At 44.3% G+C, this 26628-nt stretch overlaps 1 protein-coding gene across 1 annotated transcript; it reads right to left on the reverse strand.

Annotated features, from left to right (window-relative positions):
* Positions 1-18843: 18843 nt before the first annotated feature.
* Positions 18844-25093, reverse strand: CENPA (centromere protein A). Its single transcript, XM_040224448.1, has 5 exons — positions 24891-25093; positions 21915-22024; positions 21325-21402; positions 20881-21040; positions 18844-20068 (listed from the first exon to the last, which is right to left on the reverse strand). Exons 1-4 carry the CDS (start codon positions 24982-24984, stop codon positions 20906-20908), a joined length of 417 nt encoding a protein of 138 aa, XP_040080382.1. The 5' UTR covers positions 24985-25093; the 3' UTR covers positions 18844-20068; positions 20881-20905.
* Positions 25094-26628: the final 1535 nt, after the last annotated feature.

Here is a 26628-nt window from a genome sequence, read left to right on the forward strand (position 1 = left end):
ATTTCTAACCCAGAGGAGGATGGAATGTATGTGCTTGTGAAAACATGGGGCAAATGGCTTCTCCTTCCACCACTGCTCCAGCTTGGGGAAATACCAAGGGATTTCCCTAGGATGGCCAACTTCTGCTGCTGTCCCAGGGATTTGGGCAGAATGGGTTGAACTTGAGGGAGGTGGAGTGGAGCCGGCTCAGGGCAGCGGGGTGCACTTGCAGGGTCCAGGCTGCACTTTTTGCCTAAGGAGGAGGGAGCCCTCTAGTGGCAGTAAACTTTCTCTGCAGCATTTAATGGACCTCAAGTTTGGACTTCTGCTTCTTTGCTGTCTTGGGTGGGCCTGCCTCCCCAGGTCAGAAAAGAGCTGCCTAGAGGTTATTTGTTGGCCTGGGGCATTGCTGAAAGTCACATCCAAACATGAGGTTGTAAATGGTCCTGGTAGTTGATTTTAGTTCTATGTATTTTTAACTGAGGCTCTATCTCTTGGAAAGTAGAAGGAAAACAGGGCTTGGAGTTCACACATTTCTAGGTTGGAATCTTTGCTCTACTTTCTGGATACTTGACTTTGAGAAAGTTACTTGGTCCATTTGAGCCTTAGCTCCCCAGAGTGTGGGGACCATGTGTGTGTGCTAAATCGCTTCAGTCGCGTCTGACTCTGTGCGACCCATAGACTGCAGCCTGCCAGGTTCCTCTATCCATGGGATTCTCCAGGCAAGAAAACTGGAGTGAGTTGCCATGCCCTTTTCCAGGGGATCTTCCCGACGCAGGGGTAGAACCTGCATCTTTTAACATCTCTGCTTTGTCAGGGGGTTTCTTAACTGATCAGTGCCACCTGGGAAGCCGAGTGTGGGGGCCATAATAGGGGGCCATAATACATTCTTTTAACCTTGCTGTGATAATTACATGAGGAAATGCATATAAAAGGCATAGTACACTATCTAACATATAGAACACACTCAACAAATGTAGCAATTATTGTGCATTTATTCAACAATAAGTGGTTACTGAACACTGTGCTACCATTATAACAACCACAAAAGGAAATATGTTGTGACTTTTACTGTAAAGCTCCCATGACCAGCTTAGGTGAAGTGGAATGGCAATTCAGGCAAGAGAAAAATCAGTTCTGAACAGATCATCAGCTGGATTTGAATTTCACCTGGATATTGACTTGCTGAATTCTTCTAAGCAGAGGCCTGAGATTCCAGGATGAAGGAATTAAAGTTTATGGGTAGTGAAGCTGAGGGGAAGACAGCTGAGGATTTCATCATGGCTTAAAAGTCAAGTTCGTGGATGGAGGTAGGAAGAGAGGGGAATGGCAAGGTAGGCTGGAGTCAGGGCCTTCACAAAACTCAGGACTACTGGCTTTTATGAGAAAATGTGTTAGGGGTTCCAAATTGTCTTAACCAGCAAGCTTTTATCTTTTTCTAAGAGTTTTTCGTTTATTTTTCTAAGTTTTTTTTTTTTTTAATGTCCACCTTTTCTAAAGTCTTTATTGAATTTGTTGCAATGTTGTTTCTGTTTTATGTCCTGGTTTTTTGCCTTGAGGTGTGCCTTGAGGCATGTGGGATCTTAGCTCCCCAACCAGGGATCAAACCAACTCACCACCCCCACCCCTCCCCCACCACGTGGCACTAGAAGGCAATGTCTTAACCACTGAACCACCAAGGAAGTCTCCAATAGCAATCTTCTGAATAATTGGCATGCAAAGGACTAAAAAGGGAGGGAGGAAAGACTAGTAGGTGTTGTTTGGTTTTTAAATATTTATTTATTTGGCTGCACTGGGTCTTAGTTGCCACATTTGGGGTCTTTAGTTGCAGCAGGTGAACTCTCAGTTGCAGCATATGGGGTCTATTTAGGAATTCCCTGGTGGCTCAGACGGTAGAGCGTCTGTCTACAATGTGGGAGACCTGGGTTCGATCCCTGGGTTGGGAAGATCCGCTGGAGAAGGAAATGGCAATCCACTCCAGTACTATTGCCTGGAAAATCCCATGGACAGAGGAGCCTGATAGGTTACAGTCCATAGGGTCGCAAAGAGTCGGACACGACTGAGCAACTTGTGTGTGTGTGTGTGTGTGTGTCCCTGACCAGGGATTAAACCCGGGCCCCCTGCATTGGGAGCTCAGAGTCTTAGCCACTGGATCACCAGGGAAGTCTCTAGGCAGGTGTTTTTAGAACACATTTGAGCCTTTCCACCACCCCACATATGGCAGTAGCACTGCTCATTTCTTGCAGACGAGGAGATCCGCATCCGGAGACTCAGAACAGCAGAACCATATTATTCCAGGCCCCATCTGCCTGATGCAAAGCTGAGCTCTTCCTGCTCCAGCCTGCCCTCTCCTACAGAAGGTGACAGACTGTAGTGACTATGAATGAGTGACTCTCAAGGGAAGCCGAGACAAGTCACTGGCACTCAGAGGTTCCTCCTACAGTTTCACCTGTTCCTCCTCAAGGTACCCTCTGAGTAGGATGTTCTCCAACATCCCTGAGGACCTTCGTGCTAAATTTCTTCCTCTGCTTTCTCTTTCCACCTCTTCCTTTGGCTCATCCTCCACGATAACCCTACTCTGGAGAACTCATTAGCCATTAAAAAAAAGAATTGTGAGCCAGCAATTAAATTTCTATATTCAGGTCAGCCCCACCGGGCAGGGGCCAAAAAGGCATCAGAAAGATGGACAAATGGACATTGCGAGGAAACAGAGGAAGCATGAAAAAGATCAGATAAACAAACAGGAACAGAGGAGAGTGAGACTGGAAGTTTCAGACCCCAGAGTTGTGGCCACCCAGCCTGACACAGAGTCATGGGAGAGGAGAACTAGAGAGGCTGGGGGTGGTGGTGCTTGAGCTGAAAACAGCAAAGTAAATTCCTGTGGCTTATCAGTTCAGTTCAGTTCAGTTCAGTTCAGTCGCTCAGTCGTGTCTGACTCTTTGCGACCCCATGAATCGCAGCATGCCAGGCCTCCCTGTCCATCACCATCTCCCGGAGTTCACTCAGACTCATGTCCATCGAGTCAGTGATGCCACCCACCCATCTCATCCTGGGTCATCCCCTTCTCCTCCTGCCCCCAATCCCTCCCAGCACCAGAAGCTTTTCCAATGAGTCAACTCTTCTCATGAGGTGGCCAAAGTACTGGAGCTTCAGCTTTAGCATCATTCCTTCCAAAGAAATCCCAGGGTTGATCTCCTTCAGAATGGACTGGTTGGATCTCCTTGCAGTCCAAGGGACTCTCAAGAGTCTTCTCCAACACCACAGTTCAAAAGCATCAATTCTTTGGCGCTCAGCCTTCTTCACAGTCCAACTCTCACATCCATACACGACCACAGGAAAAACCATAGCCTTGACTAGACAGACCTTAGTCGGCAAAGTAATGTCTCTACTTTTGAATATACTATCTAGGTTGGTCATAAACTTTTCTTCCAAGGAGTAAGCGTCTTTTAATTTCATGGCTGCAGTCACCATCTGCAGTGATTTTGGAGCCCAAAAAAATAAAGTCTGACACTGTTTCCACTGTTTCCCCATCTATTTCCCATGAAGTGATGGGACCGGATGCCATGATCTTCATTTTCTGAATGTTGAGCTTTAAGCCAACTTTTTCACTCTCCTCTTTCACTTTCATCAAGAGGCTTTTTAGCTCCTCTTCACTTTCTGCCATAAGGGTGGTGTCATCTGCATATCTGAGGTTATTGATATTTCTCCCAGCAATCTTGATTCCAGCTTGTGTTTCTTCCAGCCCAGCATTTCTCATGATGTACTCTCCATATAAGTTAAATAAACAGGGTGACAATATACAGCCTTGACGTACTCCTTTTCCTATTTGGAACCAGTCTGTTGTTCCATGTCCAGTTCTAACTGTTGCTTTCTGACCTGCATACAGATTTCTCAAGAGGCAGGTCAGGTGGTCTGGTATTCCCATCTCTTTCAGAATTTTCCACAGTTTATTGTGATCCACACAGTCAAAGGCTTTGGCATAGTCAATAAAGCAGAAATAGATGTCTTTCTGGAACTCTCTTGCTTTTTCCATGATCCAGCAGATGTTGGCAATTTGATCTCTGGTTCCTCTGCCTTTTCTAAAACCAGCTGGAACATCAGGGAGTTCACGGTTCACGTATTGCTGAAGCCTGGCTCGGAGGATTTTGAGCATGACTTTACTAGCATGTGAGATGAGTGCAATTGTGCGGTAGTTTGAGCATTCTTTGGCATTGCCTTTATTTGGAATTGGAATGAAAACTGACCTTTTCCAGTCCTGTGGCCACTGCTGAGTTTTCCAAATTTGCTGGCATAATGAGTGCAGCACTTTCACAGCATCATCTTTCAGGATTTGAAACAGCTCAACTGGAATTCCATCACCTCCACTAGCTTTGTTCATAGTGATGCTTTCTAAGGCCCACTTGACTTCACATTCCAAGATGTCTGGCTCTAGATGAGTGATCACATCATCATGATTATCTGGGTCATGAAGATCTTTTTTGTACAGTTCTTCCATGTATTCTTGCCACCTCTTCTTAATATCTTCTGCTTCTGTTAGGTCCATACCATTTCTGTCCTTTATCAAGCCCATCTTTGCATAAAATGTTCCCTTGGTATCTCTAATTTTCTTGAAGAGATCTCTAGTCTTTCCCATTCTGTTGTTTTCCTCTATTTCTTTGCATTGATCACTGAAGAAGGCTTTCTTATCTCTTCTTTCTATTCTTTGGAACTCTGCATTCAGATGCTTATATCTTTCCTTTTCTCCTTTGCTTTTCGCCTCTTTTCTTTTCACAGCTATTTGTAAGGCCTCCCCAGACAGCCATTTTGCTTTTTTGCATTTCTTTTCCATGGGGATGGTCTTGATCCCTGTCTCCTGTACAATGTCACGAACCTCTGTCCATAGTTCATCAGGCACTCTATCTATCAGATCTAGGCCCTTAAATCTATTTCTTACTTCCACTGTATAATCATAAGGGATTTGATTTAGGTCATACCTGAATGGTCTAGCGGTTTTCCCTACTTTCTTCAATTTGAGTCTGAATTTGGCAATAAGGAGTTCATGATCTGAGCCACAGTCAGCTCCCGGTCTTGTTTTTGTTGACTGTATAGAGCTTCTCCATTTTTGGCTGCAAGGAATATAATCAATCTGATTTCAGTGTTGACCATCTGGTGATGTCCATGTGTAGAATCTTCTCTTGTGTTGTTGGAAGAGGGTGTTTGCTATGACCAGTGCATTTTCTTGGCAAAACTCTATTAATCTTTGCCCTGCTTCATTCCGCATTCCAAGGCCAAATTTGCCTGTTATTCCAGGTGTTTCTTGACTTCCTACTTTTGCATTCCAGTCCCCTATAATGAAAAGGACATCTCTTTTGGGTGTTAGTTCTAAAAGATCTTGTAGGTCTTCATAAAAGACTGCTGATGAGCTCTTCAAAAATTTAAATCTTTCCTTCTGACCTTGGAAACCTTTTTATTTTTTAATAATTAATTAATTTTTAATTGGAGGATGATTGCTTTACAATATCGTGTTGATTTCTGCCATATATCAACATGAATCACCGTGAGTATACGTATGTCCCTTCCCTCTTGAACCTCCTTCCCACCTCCCACCTTCCCCCGCTCCTCTTCCTTTATTTTTAAATTTCAAAGTTTAGTTTTGAAATAAAAGCTTGTCTTCTCTTGGAAACTGAATGATCCACCCTAAAGAAGGGATCATTGGATGCTTCCAAATGCCCTGACCCCACTGTGGAAATCTACAGTTTTAAATTTGTACTTGTTTCACACTCATATGAAGATTCTTCAAGCCAGAAGGAACCTAGAAATTTCATAGTCTCACAATACCAACATTATACAGATAAGGATAAGGAGGCTTTGTTTTAAGCCTTTTTCTCCCTTAAATAAAATTCAATCTAACTATTAGCAAGATTAATAGGACAAGAAACACAACTTAAATATATACAAACACCTTCAGAGAACAAAAGTGTTAGTTACTCTGAGAGTCAGATCTTTAATCATCTTTTTGTTTCCCACCTATCACCCTCCACAGCACAATGCATTATTAACCCTTACAAGAGCTGAGAAGCTGAGAATATTGGAAAGAATCCCCTCACTCTAGCCATCAAGTTGGAGTTGGATTTTCATTTGTCAAATGAGTCTAAAGAAATATCAATACAACAGTTAAAAAAAAACAAACCAACCACCCATTACTGCCTTCATCTGATTTTTTTCTGCTACTCTTTTATGAAACCAGCCCTTCTGTTGAGCTATTTTTTCCTCTATAGTTGCATTAATCAAAATCTTTCTCAATAGGAATTAAAGCAAATATTTATCTAGCCTTTCCTGTATATTTTATGTAAATATTTTAATCCTTTTAAGAGAAAGATATCCTGACACCCACTTTATGCGAGAGGGAAGAAAGTGAAAGTCGCTCAGTCAACTCTTTGGGACCCCATCGACTATACAGTCCATGGAATTCTCCAGGCCAGAATACTGGAGTGGGTAGCCTTTCCCTTCTTCAGGGGATCTTCCCAACCCAGGGATCAAGCCAGGTCTCCTGCATTGCAGGCGGATTCTTTACCATCTGAGCCACAAGGGAAGCCCACTTGTGGAAGTGGGAAGGGAAGTGGAAGTGGGAAGCCCATTTGTGGAAGGGAAGAGGGAAACAGGATCTCAAAGGCGAGGAACTCACCCAGAGTCCAATAGCTCAAAGGGGCGGAGCTGAGATCAAGATTCAGGTCTGACTACAGGATCCCACACTGCTTTGTTATTGAACATTATTCTGTTCACACTTGCCCTTTTCTCAAACCTACAATGGTGATTTGGATTCACATTGTAATGTTTAGGGTGGCAGTCATCCCACCCAGCTTGGAGATTTTGTTGAATTTGATTAGTTTGCTTCTCCACTTTCAGGAGAAGAGCCCCGATGGGGGCTCTGTAAGGTACCAGGGAGCCAGGTGTCCCACTGTTCAATCTTACAGTGTCCTGGAACATGTAGAAGGACTTGGTCTGTGTGGCCAGTAGGTCAAATGCCTGGGTGACCAAGAATGAGCCTCTTCCCTCAGCTGAAACTCTACTTTCCAACTATTCAGTTCAATTCAGTCGCTCAGTCGTGTCCAACTCTTTGCGACCCCATGGACTACAGCATGCCAAGCCTTCCTGTCCATCACCAACTCCTGGATTTTACTCAAACTCATGTCCCTTGAGTTGGTGATGCCATCCAACCATCTCATCCTCTGTCATCCCCTTCTCCTCCTGCTTTCAATTTCATCAGCTGTAGGGCAGTGATTATCCACTCTGTTATTGTGAGGGTCAAAAGAGGCAGAATGAAGGCCCAGACTTTGGAAGTGATCCTGCATCTCCAAGTCTCAGTATCCTTCGCTGCACAAGGAGGACAGTTCAGGGCCTAGCCATAGGGTGCTTGTGGGGAGCGAGTGCAATAATGCACAAGATGTCATGGATTATGCATGGAGTTCAGTGTTCATTCGATGGCTTGTAATTAACAGGTGAAAAATTAACTGTGTAAAGCACTATACAATTGGAATGTACTGTTATAGCTGATTACCTACTTTTGTAGGGGTTATGAGGAGTAATAAATCAGATCTGCTCTATTAATTGCTCACAAATTATTAGCAATTATTCTCACTATTATCCAAGCACGGACCACCACCTGCCTCCCTCTCCTGTCCTTTTCTGGCAAGGACACCGTGTACCAAGACTTCTGGGCTTAACATTCAGTGCCCTACTCCCTGCAGAAAGCCAGGGGACCACAGCTAGGGACTCCCCAAAGAGGAGGATTAGAACAGTGGCCATCAGCCCACCAGTGGATGCTTTACATCTTGGGTACCAGAACCAGAAGGTGGACAAACATATGATTTTCCCTTTGACTCACTCCAGCTTTTTTCTCTTAGGGAGCAATTTAGGTATTCTTTGAGACATGTCAGCAGAGCTTTGTTTGTTCTGGGAATGGGGCTCATTCGAATCCAGGCCAAGTGCCCAGGGGCCAGACAATACCTTAGCGCACTAATCAAGTGAGAACATTTATGAAATTACTGAACTTTTTGTTGAATTGAATATAAAGCACTATATCAACACCAGTTATTATTGTCATTATGATTTGACCTGAGGTCCAAAGAATCCTCTGGTTTTGCTCTCTTTTGGCCATGTGTGTGGGGGAGTTGGTCAGCAGCCCTCTCATATCACCTGAATTGATAGAAATTATGACAGGTATAATTTGTAAAATCTGTCATTCCACTAGACTCTAAGAACAGATGAATTAAGGAATTAAGTTTATCAAAGAAAATTCTTCCAGACAAATGCACCACTTTTTCTGAAAATGGAAATTTAAATTTCAAACTGACTTAAGATGGAGAAGGAAGTTCATTTACTTGTTTGAGGATCCTTCATATTGAGTATGTAAGGGAGAAAATCAAATCAGAATTTGCCATGCTATGGAAAGGAAAAAACCCTAAGGACTAGGCCTAATCTTGTATGTGGAATGCTTTATCCACCCAACAAGTTTTGTGTGCTTATTCAAATCTAGGTCCCTGAAGAGTAGGGTCCCTGCCCAGCAGCCAGCACGGACGGGTGGTACCAACACTGTAAGTGCCATGAGGTGCTTGATCTCATGAAGAAATGCATTCACAATGGGCTCTGCAGAGGCAACCTGGAAGAGCCACATGCTCTGTACAAGCCTCCCAGCCTGGTGCCTGGACCAGCATGGTCAGAGGTTTAGCCCTCTGAGCAATGTGAGCACCAAAGGTTACCTTCAAAGGTCGTCAAAGGTAAATTGTGTACTTCTTTTTCCTTGGTTCTGTTGTGTTAAGGTCTCCAGCCCATCTCTATCTATCTAAATGTGTCTAAAATAAGAGTTTCTCATTATTTATATATATATATATATATATAATTTTTTTTCTTAATCATTTTGTAAATTTTTTCCCCAGAAAGTATAGATTTGATGTGGGTAAGATTCTTTTCTATTAAATTGTGGATCACAATAAACTGTGGAAAATTCTGAAAGAGATGGGAATACCAGACCACCTGACCTGCCTCTTGAGAAATCTGTATGCAGGTCAGGAAGCAACAGTTAGAACTGGACATGGAACAAAAGGCTGGTTCCAAATAGAAAAAGGAGTATGTCAAGGCTGTATATTGTCACCCTGCTTATTTAACTTATATGCAGAGTACGTCATGAGAAATGCTGGGCTGGAGGAAGCACAAGTTGGAATGAAGATTGCCGGGAGAAATGTCAATAACCTCAGATATGCAGATGACACCACTCTTACGGCAGAAAGTGAGGAAGAACTAAAGAGCCTATTGATGAAAGTGAAAGAGGAGAGTGAAAAAGCTGGCTTAAAGCCCAACAATCAGAAAACTAAGGTCATGGCCTCTGGTCCCATCACTTCATGGCAAATAGATGGGGAAACAGTGGACACAGTGGCTGACTTTATTTTGGGGGGCTCCAAAATCACTGCAGTTGGTGACTGCAGCCATGAAATTAAAAGACACTTACTCCTTGGAAGGAAAGTCATGACCAACCTAGACAGCATGTTAAAAAGCAGAGACATTACTTTGCCAACAAAGGTCCGTCTAGTCAAGGCTATGGCTTTTCCAGTAATCATGTATGGATATGAAAGTTGGCCTATAAAGAAGGCTGAGCATTGAAGAATTGATGCTTTTGAACTGTGGTGTTAGAGAAGACTCTTGAGAGTCCCTTGGACTGCAAGGAGATCCAACCAGTCCACCCTAAAGGAGATCAGTCCTGGGTGTTCATTGGAAGGACTGCTGTTGAAGCTGAAACTCCAGTACTTTGGCCACCTGATGCAAAGAGCTGACTCATTGGAAAAGACCCTGATGCCGGGAAAGATTGAGGGCAGGAGGAGAAGGGGATGACAGAGGATGAGATGGTTGGATGGTATCACTGACTCAATGGATATGGGTTTGGGTGGACTCTGGGAGTTGGTGATGGACAGGGAGGCCTGGCATGCTGCGGTTCATGGAGTCACAAAGAGTCGGACACAACTGAGCGACTGAACCAAACTGAATAAAAATTTGTTGAAGTTCTACTATGTTTCAGATTTTATGGCAGAACCATGTGAAATATGAAAATTGAGTTGTGGTTCTTGCCCTAGGAGAACTTAAGACCTTGTGGAAGAGACAGACAGCTATAATAGAAGACAGATGAAGGTACAGGGTATAACATAGATATAAAGACATTTCTATTAGAAAAGATTACACAAAGAAGTCTGGTAGCACTTTATCAAATTGTCAATATCAGTTGTCTTTGGATGATAAAGTCTTCAGAATTTTAATTTTCTATTTTTCCAATTCTTCCAAGTTAAAAAAATCAATGTGTATTACCTTTTAAAAATTAGTAAACTTTGTTTTTAGAGCAGTTTTAGGCGTACAGAAAAATTAAGCAGATAGTACAGTTTCCATATATCTTCCAAGACATGTAACACATAAACACACACCACAGAATTTTCCTTATTATTAACATTTTACATTAGTGTAGTGTATTTGTTACAATTATTTGTCATGTCTTGTTACATTAAAAAAAAAAAAAACTTGACCCTTTTATCAGTATGTAATGAACCTCTTTATCTCTGATAATTTTCCTGTTCAGAAGTCTCTTTGTCTAAGATTAACATGGTCACTTCAATTTTATTTTGATTAGTGTTACCATGGTGTATCTTTTTCTATCTTTTTACTTTTAATCTGTCTATGTATACTTAAAGTGACTTTCTTGTAGACAGCATGTGGTTGGGTCTTTTTTTTTTTTGACTCACTTTGACAACTTTTGTCTTTTAATTGGTATCCTTGGAACATTCACACTAAAAGTGACTCTTGATATAGTTGGATTAATGTCTACCGTATTTGTTGAAAGCCAGACATGATGCACTGACAAGAGAAACTGAGGTAGGGCTTCCCTGGTGGCTCAGTGGTAAAGAAACTGTCTGCCAACACAGGAGATACGGGTTCAACCCCTGGCTCGGGAAGATCCCATCTGCCGTGGGACAACTAAACCCGTACCCCATGACTACAGAGCCAGTGCTCTAGAGCCTGGGATCCACAGCTACCGAGCCCACGCGCCAAGAATACTGCAGTCCACGTGCCCAGAACCCGTGTTCCACAAGAGAAACCCCTACAGTGAGCAGCCTGTGCGCTGCTATGAGTAGCCCCCACTTGCCACAACTGGAGAAAGCCCACATGCAGCAGTGAAGACCCTGCACAGTCATAAATAAATAAATCTTTTAAAGAGAGAAAGAGAGAAACTGAGGTGGTTAAGCTTTCAGTACAAGGCTTTGTGTTAATCTGTGTAGAAACTGGGCTGTGTTGAATAATCATTACGGGTGCCAAAGGTTGTTTCCTCTAATTTCTTTGTTTATTGTCTTCCCCTGTTATCTTTGGATTTCCCTAGGAATACTTTCTTAAATAGATTCTGTGACTTGCAGCTTTTTCAGCTGTGATCTGCTATTATTGTCCTGGGGCCTGTTGGTGTGGTGGAAATGTGTTGGTTAAGTGTTCTGTCATCCTATGATTAAACCTCATTCCTTTTCTTTTTTTTAGCAGGACTGAGTTCCTGGGTTATGACTTGCAGAAACAATTCTCAAGGTTTTTTTTCTCTCTTTCCTTACGTGAGACAGGAAGTCTACAGGGGACCAGAGCTGGATAATTGCCCTTCTCTCAAGTAAGATAAGGCTCTGGTGGAGTTTCCCCTGGAAGGCCCTTATTATGAATAACCCTCTAGGCTTATTTCAACATAGTCACTTTTCCCATCCCATGCCAGAAACACAAGGGGAATTTTCTCCTTTCACCATGAGAACTTTAGTGGGGTTCCTGAAAGTAAAACCTATAGAAGTATGGAGGCTGCTCTGAATGTCTACTCTGCTATAGGCTGAATGTTTGCATTACCAAGTCAGTAGCCTGGGCTAACATTATCCATCTCTCAAGGTCATTTAAGGATGGATGACACAGCACCTGCAGCAGTAGGCCCCTCGGTGTTTGGTGGCTATTATGACTCAGGAGACTGAGAATGGTGCCTGTGAGCAGCTGCAATGCAAAGAGTGAAGCGCAAGTTCGCCTGTGGGCTCAAGAGCATGGGGTGAAAAGACGGAAGCAACCAGTCCACAGTCCAGGGGAAACTTGTCAGGGAGAGGAAGGGCCAGCAGGGCTAAAAGGAGGGGCAGCAGGGTTTGGGGAAAGGTTTTTCCAGCTTCAAATACACGGCCATGTGAAGAGCAAGAAGCTGAATGCAAAAGTGAGACAGAGGTGCAGAGGATCGAAGAAGGTGAGTCCTGGGACAAAGAGAGAGGAGAAGGTTTTGAGAATACAGGAAGAATTTAGGGGAGTCCCTGAAAGGAGAAATGACAGTGTATGGAGGTACCAAGGTGCAGCAGTGCACGATGGGAAAGTCCTCACTTAGGAAAGGCAGTTTAGGCTCCCTGGGCTCCCACTTACCCATCTGTAAAATGGGGCCAGCCTCACCTGTTTACTGCTCAGAATGCCACTGAGGAGATGAGCAAGTCTTTTGTTAGAGCATAGAGAATTATGAAGTCTCAGAGATTGATGTCAAACAGAACTCATAGATGAAATGTGTTTTCCCCCCCACTGGCTTCCTTCTCTGAAAAGTTTAGATCTACAGCCCGTCATCCTGTGGATTCCACTGTAACAGTGAGACCCAGATGGTAGGTGAGGGCTGTATTCGTTTGCTGACAACAAGGTACTACAGGCAGCGGTAGCGGGGTGGAGGGGGGTGATTAAATAACAACATACACTTATTTCCTCACATTTCTAGAGGCTGGAGGTCCAAGTTCAAGGTGCCGGTGGGGTTGTGTCTTCTGAGGTCTCTCTCCACGTTTTGCGGATGGCCATCTTCTCCCTGTTTCTCCACGTGGTCTTCCTTCTATATACATCTGGGGCCAAACTTTCTCTTCTTATAAGAAGTCCAGCCACACTGGATTCAGGCCCACCCCGCTGACCTCGTTCTACCCTAATCACCTCCCCAAAGTACAGGCACATTACATTTGGGGTTAGAACTCCAGCAAAGGAATTTGGGGGGATACAATTCAGCCCATAGAGGGCCAAGGGGATATTTTAGAGGGGTCTCCAAAGTCAGAATCCTGTACCAGTGAGGGTGGGGGTAGCAGGGAGGAAGGGGGAGAGGAAGGGTCCCTGACATCCTGCCACGCCTCTCGTGCCTCACTCTGGCGGTCACTGGAGCTTCAGCTCTTTCTCTCCTCATAGAAAGGTGGGCCTGGAACACTCCCTAGGGCCCCAGAGGAGCTGGACTCCGCTTTTGGTAAGAATGGGTTTGGGGAGAGCAAAGATCCTGGGGCCCCCGGGGTTCTAGGAGTGACTCAGCTGCCTGCTGTCACAATCTAATGCTGTGTTTCTCTTCTGTGTCCCTTCTGCCCCCACCGTGGTCGCCCTGGCTGGTCATCTGTCCCTATCTCTGTGGCAGGATTAAGAACCACCTCCCGCTGCAAAGTCCCCTCGACTTGTGTCAGGGGAGTTTCTCTGTCTCTGGCCTTCCGTTTCCTTGGCTGTGGAACAGGGAGGCTGGGAGGGACTCCAGGGAGAGAGCCCTGTGGGGCCCCAGGCCCATGAGAGCCCCTCAAAACCTCATTGAGGGGGGTGGGTTACCGCAGGACTGTCCGTCCTATCCTGATCTGTCAGACTCCAGGAGGGAACGAGAGGTGCCTGGTTACCGCTAACCCCTTGGGTTAATGGGTGCAAACCCGTCATCAGTCCCTGTAGCTGCTCCACTTTCCCCCAACATTGGATTTTGATGTGCCATGATCTTGGTCCCAGGGACCATCAGTTAGCATGTATGGCCTGCTGATCACCACACCTGTTTACCAGACCAGTCTTCACTGTCGTTCATATATTAATGTGCCTGGTAAATTTCAGTTGAATTTTTTCTATACTCAGTCTACCAGGTTTGTAGTTTACAGAGTATCTTTATCTACTCAACTTTTAAAAATGCAGCGCAGAAAGGAGCCAGGGGTAGAGTGATGGTGGGCGGAGCCTGGTGGTGCTCACATGGGAGGGCAAGCAATGAAGGCACCGCCCCTCACCTAGGCCACGCCTCTTCCTCCAGATTATAAGCGGCCTAGCTTTAGATGTAAATTGTGAACAGATGGGTGTCGAGGCCCCTTAGAGAATTCGAAAGTCGGGGTGGTCCTGGGAAGCTAGCCCCCTCTCCCTCATGATACCTCCATCCCCCAGGAGCCCTAAGAGTGACTGACAACGGCCTGGGGTCAAGAGGCTCCCCTGGGAGAGGAAGAGGTGCTCTGAGAGGGGCTTTGTCTGGAAATTCTCTTTCCTCCTTGATTTACTAGCAAGACCAAATTTAAATAGCCTTCAAGCCTAGGAGCTGGAGTCTGATCTAATTGTCACGACGGTCAGTCCAATGGTGACTTTGAACTGTCACAGGACTGCCCTCTTGCAGGAAAACCTGTCACACTAGGGAGGAGTGAGGTACGACCTATATGGGCCCCAGGACGGAGATTGGGAAATAGTAGGAAGAAATTACTGACTTTTCTGGAGTCAGAGGTATCAAGGTATGGAATAAACTGCCTAGGGAATTGATGAGCTCCCCATCAGTAGAGGAGTCCAAAGAGAGAACAGGGAGGTGAGGGGAAGTGGCTGTTGGAGACGAGATTCAGGTATGGATATGTGTGTGTAAGTTCAGTTCAGTTCAGTCACTCAATCGTGTCCGACCCTGAGACGACATGGACTGCAGCATGCCAGGCCTCCCTGTCCATCACCAACTCCTGGAGTCCACCCAAACCCATGTCCATCGAGTCGGTGATGCCATCCAACCAACTCATCCTCTGTCATCCCCTTCTCCTGCCTTCAATCTTTCCCAGCAGCAGGGTCTTTTCCAGTGAGTCAGTTCTTTGCATCAGGTGGCCAAAGTATTGGAGTTTCAGCTTCAGCATCAGTCCTTCCAATGAATATTCAGGACTGATTTCCTTTAGAATGGACTGGTTGGATCTCCTTGTAGTCCAGGGGACTCTCAAGAGTCTTCTCCATCACCACAGTTCAAAAGCATCCATTCTTCTGTGCTCAGCTTTCTTTATAGTCCAACTCTCACATCCATACATGACTACTGGAAAAACCATAGCCTTGACTAGAGGGACCTTTGTTGACAAAGTAGTCTCTGCTTTTTAATATGGTGTCTAGGTTGGTCATAACTTTTCTTCCAAGGAACAAGTGCCTTTTAATTTCATGGCTGCAGTCACTTTTGATTTTGGAGCCCCCCCAAAATAAAGTCTGTGATTTTGGAGCCCCAAAAAACAAAGTCAGCCACTGTTTCCACTGTTTGCCCATCTATTTGCCATGAAGTGATGGGACCAGATGCCAATGATCTTCATTTTCTGAATGTTGAGTTTTAAGGCAACTTTTTCACTCTCCTTTTTCACTTTCAAAACTGGCTGGTTATTGCCATTACTCCCAAACCTGTAAGTCTGATTCCATGAAAGGGCTTGAAAAAAACTCATTTTATCTCAAGTGTGCAAACTAACTATGCTGTCTCTTGTGGCCAATCTGATGGCTGCCTCCTGTTCTTTGCTGCTGTTTCTATCAAAAAGTTGCAGGTAAGTCATGCTATTATTTATAGCAGAGTTGGAGTTTCAATTCTCTGGGTGTATGAATGAGATCTGATGAAAGGGAGGAGAGTGAGTTCTAACTCTGTGTGCAAACTGTAAACTGGGGAAACGTCAAAGTAACAAGACTTGGAGAGACATGTGTTAGGCAAAGGGGTTTAGTATTATTTGGACTGAATGTCAGTCCTTTCTCTCTACAGTCTTCATTGACATCTAGTATCTGACCCTCTGCCTTCTACCCTGAGGACCCTGCTTCCGTTGATAGACCAGAGAGGGTGTCCAGAATGACTCACATGGCTGGGATGGAGGGGGTACCGATCAGAACTTAGCAAATGCCCAGGGAGAGGCACTCTGCCAGTTCTCTACAGATCACTCAGAGACTCTGAAATTCACATCTCTTGTTTCTGTCCTGGATCAAGCTGCATTTAATTTTCTCTGGGAGCCATTTCCTGGAATCTTCTAGAGGTTGGGGATTTGGAACTGAGTCTATATTCTTATCAAACAGTTTAGCCAATAATGAAAAGACCTATTATCAGCTGGGATATAAACTTTGAGGATGGAGTCCAATTTTTTCCCCCATTGGGAAAACATATTACAAAATTTGAGAAAATATTTTATTGAATATTTAGAATTACAAAACTAACATTCTTGTTGGAACATATTCCTCTATTCAAGTCCTTTTCTCATTTGTGAATCAAGTTTTTGTTGTTGTTTTTAGTTCTCTATATGTTCTGATATTAATCTCTTATCAAATATGATCTGCAAATATTTTCCTCAAATTGTGTTGTCTCATTATATCATTTTATATATATCAGAGAAGGCAATGGCACCTCACTCCAGTACTCTTGCCTGGGAAATCCCATGGACAGAGGAGCCTGGTAGGCTACAGTCCATGGGGTCGCTAAGAGTTGGATACGACTGAGCAACTTCACTTTCACTTTTCACTTTCATGCATTGGAGAAGGAAATGGCAACCCACTCGTGTTCTTGCCTGGAGAATGCCAGGGACAGAGGAGCCTGGTGGGCTGCTGTCTATGGGGTCGCACAGAGTCGGACACGACTGAAGCGACTTAGCAGCAGCAGCAGCATACATACATACATATATATATATATGTAAACCCAGTCCAGTATCCTTTCCTGGAGAATCTCATGGACAGGAGCCTGGTGAGCTATAGTCCATAGAGTCAAGGAGAGTCAGATACAACTGAAGAGACTTAGCATATATGTAACAAATAATTGCTAATTCTGCCTTTTCACTATTGATTGCACAAAAATCCTTAATTTTCATAGTCAAATATGTTCATTTTTTTCTATTGCCTGTACCTTTGGTGTCATATCCAAGAAGTTATTGCCAAATCCAATGTTGTAAAATACTTGCCCTATTTTTTTTTTCTTTCTTAATGATTTTTTGTCTTAAAAAAACCCTCTTTTCCCCTGTTTTCTTCTGAGAGTTTTGTACTTGTCTTTCTTATATTTGAGCTTTTGGTCCATTTTGAGTCGACTTTTCTATATGGTGGTGGGTAAGGTTTCAACTTCATTCTTTGCAGGGGGATATTCAGTTTTTCCAGAAACATTTGTTGGAAAACCTCTTTTCCCCATTTAATGGCCTTGGCACCCTTGTCAAAAATCATATGACCATATATTCAAGGGTTTATTTATAGGCCCCCCATCCTATTCCATTGGTCTACTTTATGCCAGTAGTCATTTGGACCAGTCTCCAACTGAAGACAAAGTTGGACAAATATATTTTTGCTCTTAAAAGCATTAAACTGCTAACAAGGTAGTGACTATTAGGAACTATTGATCCAAGATCAAAGAGAGGATGGAAATCTAGAGATAAATAGTAGATGAGACCTAACATTTTCCTGTGGGGATGTAGCTGAGGAATGAGCTATGCTTTTGGTAACCTTGTGGAGTTAGGGAGACAAGGCTGAAGTACAGGCCTGCTAGGGTAAGAGTGATAAATTGACCTTGGAGGGCTGCCTGTACCTTGGGAATAAAATGAATGAGAAGCAATTTCTTTTTAATTAACTTCACTCGGCAAATAAATACTTTATACAGTATTGTGATGTTTTTTCATACATCAACATCAATCAGTCACAGGAATACATGTGTCCCCCCACCCTGAATCCCGCCTGCCACCTCCCGAGAAGCGATTTCTACACAGCTCCTTGGCTTTGGATCATCTGGGTGGTTCAGAAAATCTTGGGCTCGAAAACTGAATTGAAGGTGGTTCTGAATGTTTAGAGCCTCTAGGCACCTGTAGGAAAAAAATACCTAATCCTCTCTAGAGGAAGGCACCATTCTAGGCCTCAAATTATTTCCCCATATAGATGTGTCAGGCATACAATCATGTGTAATCAACACCAAAGAGAAAAAAAAATGAGCAAAATCAACAGAAGCCATAAATAGAAACAGATTCATAGGGAGTCTATAGAGTTACAGACATGGTCTGCAAAGCAACTTACTTTCTATGTTAAAGGATATAAAAGCCAAGCTTGACATTTTCGACAAGGAGCTAGAAATTATAAAAAGGGACATGACAATTTTGAGAAGAATCAGAAATTCTAGAACTAGGATTTCCCTGGTCGTACAGTGGGTAAGAATTCGCCTGCCAATGCTGGAGACATGGGTTCAATCTCTGCTCTGGGGAGATCCCACATGCCACAGAGCAACTAAGCCTGTGCGTCACAACTACTGAAGCCCATGGGCCTAAAGCCTGTGGTCTGGAACAAGAAGCCACCACAATGAGAAGCCTGCGTACTGCAATGAAGAGAGTTCTTAGATATTAAAAAATGTGAAAGCATAAATTAAAAACTCAGTGGAAATGTTAGAAAATGATGGTGAAATCACCCAGAAAGTAGGGAAAACAAAAACAAAAGTCCAACAACATCAGCTATATAAGTGCTCAAAGTTGATAGTAAATTGTATCATCAGATTCTCAGGTTATTGTATGGTTACTATATATGTTACTCTGTGGTGCTGAGCACACATCCTGCCTGGCATCTGAATGTGACATGTGACCATGTGTTGCAGTGGGGTCCTGGTTAGCACAATTTTAGGAGAGCAGAGAAGTGTCAATTTTAAGAAAATTAGAGGAAGAGTATAATCCTGACGGAGAAGGAAATGGCAACCCACTCCAGTATTCTTGCCTAGAGAATCCTGTGGACAGCGGAGCCTGGTGGGCTGCCGTCTATGGGGTCGCACAGAGTCGGACAAGACTGAAGCGACTTTGCATGCATACATCATAATCTTCTGATTAATAACACTCTGACAAGAACTTTAAATGTATTCATAGATAAGCTTTATTCCAATGTTTACATAAAAATGAGTTGATGTTGAACAGGAAAAGGTTTTTACAAAGGGCTAAAATTTATCAAACAACAGAACTTGGTCCTTCCCTTTAGTTTGAATTCAGTTGGCTGACGCATCCTTATTAGTATCCGCCCTCACTAATCATTATCACACACAGTATCTAAACGTCTTCGGGTGGCACTTCCTATTTCCCTGGAAGTCTCTTAAACTGCTTTCAGTTAAAAGAGAAGGGCAAGGATTTTATCAGCTCATACTCTACTCCACTGGAGGCAAAGATACATCCCTCAATTCTCTTGTTTAAATTGTGGTTGTTGGCAAAGTGTCCAAATGAAGAATTTAATGCTAACACACAAAGAACACAGTATAATCTATGTATAACAGTAACTTTGCTTCAAGTTTTTTTCATTAAGAATTATTTTTATTATCTCTCCACAAGGAAGTTATAAAAATACCTATAAAAACATTGAAAAGGCTCTTTAAAATCCTGGAATGAAAAATTCTGAAGTATAAATTATGATACATCTTCTATGATTTGCAAATAAAAAATAAAATAAATTCTACAAGTTGGAATTTCTGAATGATTTTGGCAGGAATTTACCAGAAGGACCCAGAACATCAAACTGTAACAATTTTCTATTTTCATCCCAAATGAGTTTTTGAAAAGCTGTATAATCTTTTGACAGGTACAGTCCACATACAAACTTGCTTCTGCCATTAATGATGAAGTCAATCTGAAGGACAGAGATTTGTATGCTGGATACGCCAGGCTCTTCCATGCAACTGACTGGTCTTCTCTTATTTTTTTCCATCATGTTTTAAATAAAAGTAAATATATATATATATGGTAAAAAATTTAAATGGTACAAGAAGATTTAAAATAATTAGTAAATATCCTTTTCCCCCTTAACCTAGAAAATCTGATGTCTTCCAAATCATCAGTCACATGAATAATTTGCAAAGTGAAGTCAACCTTAGAGTCTCTTCATCTGAAAATTATTCTCAGGATTTCTGGAATGTGTTGATTCTCTCATATATTACCTCTGTTACAGAGGAAAGCCATGCAGTCTTCTTCTAAAAAAAAACTAACTACGAAAGCAACTCGCACGCTCTGCTTCGAGAGAGCAAGTCCAGGCAACACCTTGTACTCCGTGGATCTGGAGCTGGCTACAGGCAGAAGCTCTGGTACCAACCCTGAAATTTAGGAATCATATTAACTAACAAGGCATTTTCAAAAATAAGAACTTTCTTTCAATCAAAACGAGGTCATCACATATACACTACTGTGTGTGAATGATAACTAGCTAGGGAGAAGCTGCTATATAACACACAGAGTCCAGCCTGGCGCTCTGTGATGACCTAGAGGAGAGGGAGGCTCAAGAGGGAGGGGATATATATACATATATATATAATTATGGCTGATTCATGTCGTTATACCAGAGAAACCAATACAACATTGTAAAGCCATTATTTTCCAATTAAAAAATCAAACCCAAAGAATCCCACAAGGTCATCTGGTCCTTGAAAAACAGAGGATGAACTCTGTCATTATTTAATTGAAAAATAAGCGTGTGTTAGTTGCTCAGTCATGTCTGACTCTTTGTGACCCCACGAACTGTAGACCTCCAGGCTTCTCTGTCTATGGAGTTCTCCAAGCAAGAATACTGGAGTGGATTGCCATTACTTTCTCCAGAGGATCTTCCTGATCCAGGGATTAAACCTGGGTCTCCTGCATGGCTGGCAGAGTCTTTGCCATTTGAGCTACAGGGAAGTCAAAATTAAAACTGAAAAATAACTTTGTACAAAAGGACATGAGCCACAGAATCCCAAACATTCAAGTTAAAACTAGGTCAAAGCTTTCCTAGAGAACAAAGGGGAGGCGAGGCAGCAAAGGAGTCAGGATGGAGAAGGAAGCTTCTTTCAGAGAAATTCCCACCCTGGTGGTGGGAAGTTGAATGCTCTCCCCGCAAGGTCTGCTCACTCTCTGGTGAGCAGGAAACGCTTACAGAGACTCGGGCAGGTGGCCAGAGCTCAGCCAAGCCCTTCCTGAATGCCTCGGATCCTCCGGGCCAGCTGCACATCCTTCGGGAAGAGCGTGACGCGGCCGGCGTGTAAGGAGAGGAGATAGGCATCCTCGAAGAGATGAACTAGAAACGCTTCCGCCGCCTGCGGACACAAAGAGAAGCAGAAAGACTGACGATGAGGGGACGTGGGCTGCTTTTTGCTGAAAGACCTGCTAAAAGCTCAGCCTCTAAGGGCTCAAAGGACTACAGGAAAGATTGTTCACAGCACAAGACTGAACTTTGCCAGGGAATTCCACTACTACCAGACCAGAGTCCAGCCTCCAGACTCAGGGTGTTCCCTGTTGCTCTTTTCAAGGAGGTGATATTCAGCCTCATCCCTCTCCCATTCTCACCCCTCACCCAAGTGGCCCCTGACCCCCTTCTTACCTCCTGTAGGGCCAACAGGGCCTGGGCTTGCCAATTGAAGTCCACACCACGAGTGAACTGAACACATATTTCTCTTGCCTGTGAAAGAGCAGGGATGGGGAGCAAGTGGAAGAATAGAGAGGAAAAGGAGACTCAAGAGAAGGTAGACTCTTTCCGTGAGTCTCCATGAATCTTCACTTCTGGTATTCCTTCCTGGTGCTTAACCTTGGGACCTAACTAGTAGCTAACACCTAACTAGGTGTCAACTCCAGGAAGGTTAGAGATGGGCACATCTCTCCTGGTCATGGTAGGGGGAGAGGAGGAGACAATCTCTTAGGGCAGGAGAAGGGATGAGAGGCTGATTGGAGGAGAGTTCTTTTTACAAAAGCAAAAAGCACAGTTTCAAAGGTGGTGGGGGTTAGAAATGAACTCTATAAAGAATGAGAAGTTGCCCTCAGCAGGGCTCATGTTTTCAGGAGCTGAAGTGTCCCTGATCAGATTATAGAAGAGGTCCCTTGCCATTTGGGCAAGAGATGACAGGGCCCCAACACCTGGGATATTTAAAGAAAGGAGGCTGCACAGGGGTTGGCGGGGAGCTCCCTGGAACTCACCAGGCGGCAGAAGGGGGTCTTTCTTAACAGCAGGTGTGTGGTCTTCTGAAGAGTTCGGATCTCCTTCAGGATTCCACGTCCCCGGCGAGCAAGTGGACGGGAGGATGTGCCTGAGCAAAGGAGTCAAGTCATAGAGTAAAAGGCAGTGGAAAATAGGTGGTGTGATGCAACCTGGCCATCAAACTGCCAAACATGCATGCTCGGTCGTGTCCGACTGTGCAGCGCCCTGGACTGCAGCCCACCAGGCTCCTCTGTCCATGGGATTCTCCAGGCAAGAATACAGCAGTGGGTTGCCATGCCCTCCTCCAGGGGATCTTCCCAACCCAAAGATCAAACCCCTGTCTCTTGCGTCTCCTGCACTGGCAGGCAGATTCTTTACCACTAGTGCTACCTGGGAAGCCCAATAGTAGACTGTAGAAAACAGGCTCCCCAAAGCAGGGATTTCTGTCTGTTGTAGTCATTGTGGTCATCTTCAGCAACTGGAGAACAGTGGATCAGTGCTACATAAATATTTGTTAAATGAATGAATAAATGATCCTTTCAGGGTCCTACTAACCCTCAGTGATGATCCTTTGAGGGTGTTAATTTAAATGCCAACTCTTTCACACATTACCTTAATCCTAATGTAATGGGAAGCCACGGAAGAGCTTTAAGCAGGACGGAGAGTTGATACACTTTTATTTAAAGATCAATCCTGCTCCTGTGTAAGGAAAAGTACTGAAAAGGGATAAGAGTGGAAGTGATGTCATAGCTGGCTTAGGGTGGGGGCGTAGATGAGGCTGGTGAGGGTAGAAAAGGCAACAAGTGGCATGATTAGGATGCGATGTGGCGGTAGAAGTACCTGAACTTACATTTGGATTGGGTGGACATGGGGCACAGAATGAAAAATCTCTTCCAGGTTTTTGGCTGTGGGAGGTTGTGCCATTTACTGAAATGGGGGAAACTGAGGATGAAGAGGCAGGAGAAGAGTAACCAAAAGTTTGCTTTTAGATGTGTTTTGCGAAGAACTGACTCATTGGAAAAAACCCTGATGCTGGGAAAGATTGAAGGCCGGAGGAGAAGGGGATGACAGAGGATGAGATGGTTGGATGGCATCACCAACTCTATAGACATGAGTTTAAGCAAACTCCAGGAGTTGGTGATGGACAGGGAAGCCTGGTGTGCTGCAGTCCGCAGGGTTGCAAAGCGTCGGACACGACTGAGCTACTGAACTGAACTAGTGTGACATACCCCAAAGTCACACTAGTTGGACATAGGTATGTGGGGTCAGAGGTGAGACCCGGGCTGGAGCTAAACATGTGAGAGCTGTCAGAGTGTAAGTCCTACTGGAGTCAAAAGGAGAGATGAGCCCCCCTGGGGAAGGGAAAGAAAGAAATAGGAGACCACGGAAGTCCAACATCAACTTGCTCAAGAGAGATAGCACAGGCATTAACCACTGAGTAGAAATTACAGAGTGTATGTACCACGGAGTCAGGGGGATGGAGGGTTTTGAGGAAGAAATGGCCCACTGTCTCGAATGCTTCTGAAAGACAGGGTAAGAGAAGAACACAGGCATGTCTAATAAAGTTGGCAACACAAAAGTAGTTGGTGACCTTGACAGGAGTAGTTCAAAGGCACTAGACACAGGGGTAGTGGTTATGAGGAGTTGGATTGGAAGGAGTTGAAGGGTCACTGGGAAGAGGGGAAAACAGACACATGGCAACACTAGTCTCGGGGCCTCAGTAACAATAAAATAGGAAAGAAAATGTATAAAAATGAAAAAACGATTCAAAAGTCATTATTTGCACATAATATAATAGCTCACTTGAAAATTTCAACTAAAGCAACTGAAAGACTATTAGGATTCACAAGAGAATTCAGCAAGTTTGCTAGCTGCAAAGGTTATTTATGTTTAGGAAAGAAAAAAATCCTATGCGCTATAGCAACATCTACAAAAAACCGATAATACTTTCTTCTCCCTGCTCTTAGCTATGGAGCAGGAGACAAGTAAAGCGGTTGCTGATGGTTAGGTCTCCCATCCCCCAGACCACAGCACAGAAACCGAGGACCACAGACCAGTCTTCTTTCCAGGCATATACCTCTGCAAGAGGACAAGGTGAGAGAACAGTTTGAGTTAGGGCACTTTGGTTAAGGCCCAACACAGCCACTCACTGAAGGAAAAAAAAAAATCACCCCCCCCACCTACCCATCCAAATACCTAAACAGGCACCTTCTAAAAGTAGAACTGTTGTTGTCACAAAACTTTTGTGAAGTTGTCACCAAAAGTAGCCAATAATTTTGCGACTGAAAAAAGCACAAACACTGATCTTAAAAAATCCTGTGTACAGATTGGGTGACCTTGCTCAAGTTAGCAGGTCTGTCTGAGCCTCAGTTGTCCCATTTGTAAAATGGGCACAATATAAATTTGAGTAACTTCGTATAAAGAGTTTAACATAATGCCTAGTTAGTGGTAAGCAGTCAACCCATGCTGTTAGTATCAAGAATGTCTAAGCCAGTCCTTTCTCCTCCTCGAAACTGCTTTCCTCAGTCCCCTCCGGGTTTTGGACCTTGCTTCCGTACTGAGCTTCCCTGGTGGCTCAGACGGTAAAGCGTCTGTCTACAATGCGGGAGACCCGGGTTCGATCCCAGGGTTGGGAAGAGCCCCTGGAGAAGGAAATGACAACCCACTCCAGGACTATTGCCTGGAGAATCCCTTGGACGGAGGAACCTTGTAGGCTACAGTCCATGGGGTCGCAAAGAGTCGGACACGACCGAGCGACTTCACTTTCACTTTCCGTACTGGACAGAACTGCTTTGCCCCCTGTTGAGGAAGGCCAATGGACCGGGACCGGGATTGGGAGAATGGGTTCGATCCCAGATCAGCAAGGAGCCTCAGCTTTTCGTCTGTGAAATGAGCATGCGGACTGGGTCCGTACCCATCTCACAGACAGGCTGTAGGCAGACCGGCTCGGAGGAAAAGGGATCGTCGCGGGTTACCTAAGGACCGGGCCGGCCGGCGGGCGGCGGGAGCCGGGCTCGTGGGGCGCCTCCTTGGTGTTTCGGGCTTGCGTCTCGGGCGGTGCGGGCCCATGGCGGGCGAGCAGGGCTGCGGCCCCGCGGCTCCTTCTAGATCTTCTGGGTCCGGGGACAGGGGCTGGGAGGGCCGGGGCGTCCCGGCCGCGTGCCCCGGCTGGGTGCTATTCGAATTGCCCTCACAGCCGCCAATTCAGTGGCGGCGTTTTTTAAAAACCGAATCCAGCGACTCCCAGTGGCTGCCTCGGAACGCTACTGGGCTAACGGCAGCGGTGATAGGAGGAGACTGCGGGGATAAGGCGGATAGACGGTAGGAACCAGCCAATAGAGACTTGAAGAAGTGAAAGGAGGCGGAAACTACTCCGCCCTCCGCTCGCTTGGAGAGGCCCGCATGTTTGATGGATTAGACCCAGGTAGTCCCGTGGCTTCTGGTCGTAAAAAGCTCCATTCTGACTATGTAGACAGTAAGTGTGTGGAACGCGTTTCTCTAGACGAATCACTTTGCGCAAATATTTTACGTTTTGCTCTATTAATCCTAAATTGGCTTTTAAAGATTCGGAGACAGGCCCAAGGAGAATGTGACTATTCTGTGCCTCTCCTGAGACTAGGGTCACCCGGAACACCCCACGAACGCGACTCAGAAATGAGCGTTAACTCAGTTCAGTTCAGTCGCTCAGTCATGTCCGACTCTCTAAGACCCCATGGACTTGATCACGCCAGTCTTCCCTGTCCATCACCAACTCCCGAACCTTGCTCAAACTCATGTCCATTAAGTCGGTGATGCCATCCAACTATCTCATCCTGAACGCTATTAATGATTAGGGTCGTGGGACAGCCAGGATAGGAACTCTGACAATAAGATCAAGCAGGGCAGTCTTCAGCTCTTTTCTTGGATCACACGCTCCAGCATTTCAATAGAATCATCCCAAGGGAAAAGATCCCTTCCCTTCCTGTTGGGGGATAATATGCTTGAGGGCAAATATAGAACTAGATAATTAGAATAGAGGGGGTTTTACATTATGCTTTGTTTGTTTTACATTTCCTAGATGTTGTGTAGTAACCTGTGACTGTAATCAGGAAGAATGTTACAAAATCAGTGGACTTTAGAGAACCCTTATTCACTGCTGGTTGGTGGGGATGCACATTGGTGCAGTCACAGTTGAAAACAGTATGGCAGTGGATCAAAAAATTAAACATAGAGTGACCATATGATCTAGCAATTCCACTTCTGCATATATATTCCAAAAAAAAAAAAAACCACAGGCTTGAACAGGTATCTATACAATAAGGCTCATAACAGTGTTATTCACAATAGCCACAAATGTCTAAGTGAATGAATAAATAGAATGTGGTATACAATGGAATATTATTCAGCCTTACAAAGCAAGGAAATTTGGATATGTATTACAACATGGATGAATCTTGAAGGGATTATGTTAAGCGAAATAAACCAGACACAAAAGGACCAATATTGTATGATGCCACTTATATGAGAAGCCTAGAATAGTCAAATTCATAGAGACAGAAAGGTAGGATGGTGGTTGCTAGGAGCTGGGGGAAGGGAGGAAAGGAGAATTATTGTTTAATGGGTACAGAGTTGGTGTTCGGTAAAATGAAAAAGTTCTGCAGATGAATGATGGGTGATGGCTGCATAGCAAATGTAAGTGTACTTAATGCCACTGAACTCTACTCTTACTAATGG

The sequence above is a fragment of the Oryx dammah genome, unplaced genomic scaffold (genome assembly GCF_014754425.2).
Source record: "Oryx dammah isolate SB20612 unplaced genomic scaffold, SCBI_Odam_1.1 HiC_scaffold_25, whole genome shotgun sequence".
In the NCBI taxonomy this organism is placed as follows: Eukaryota; Metazoa; Chordata; class Mammalia; order Artiodactyla; family Bovidae; genus Oryx; species Oryx dammah.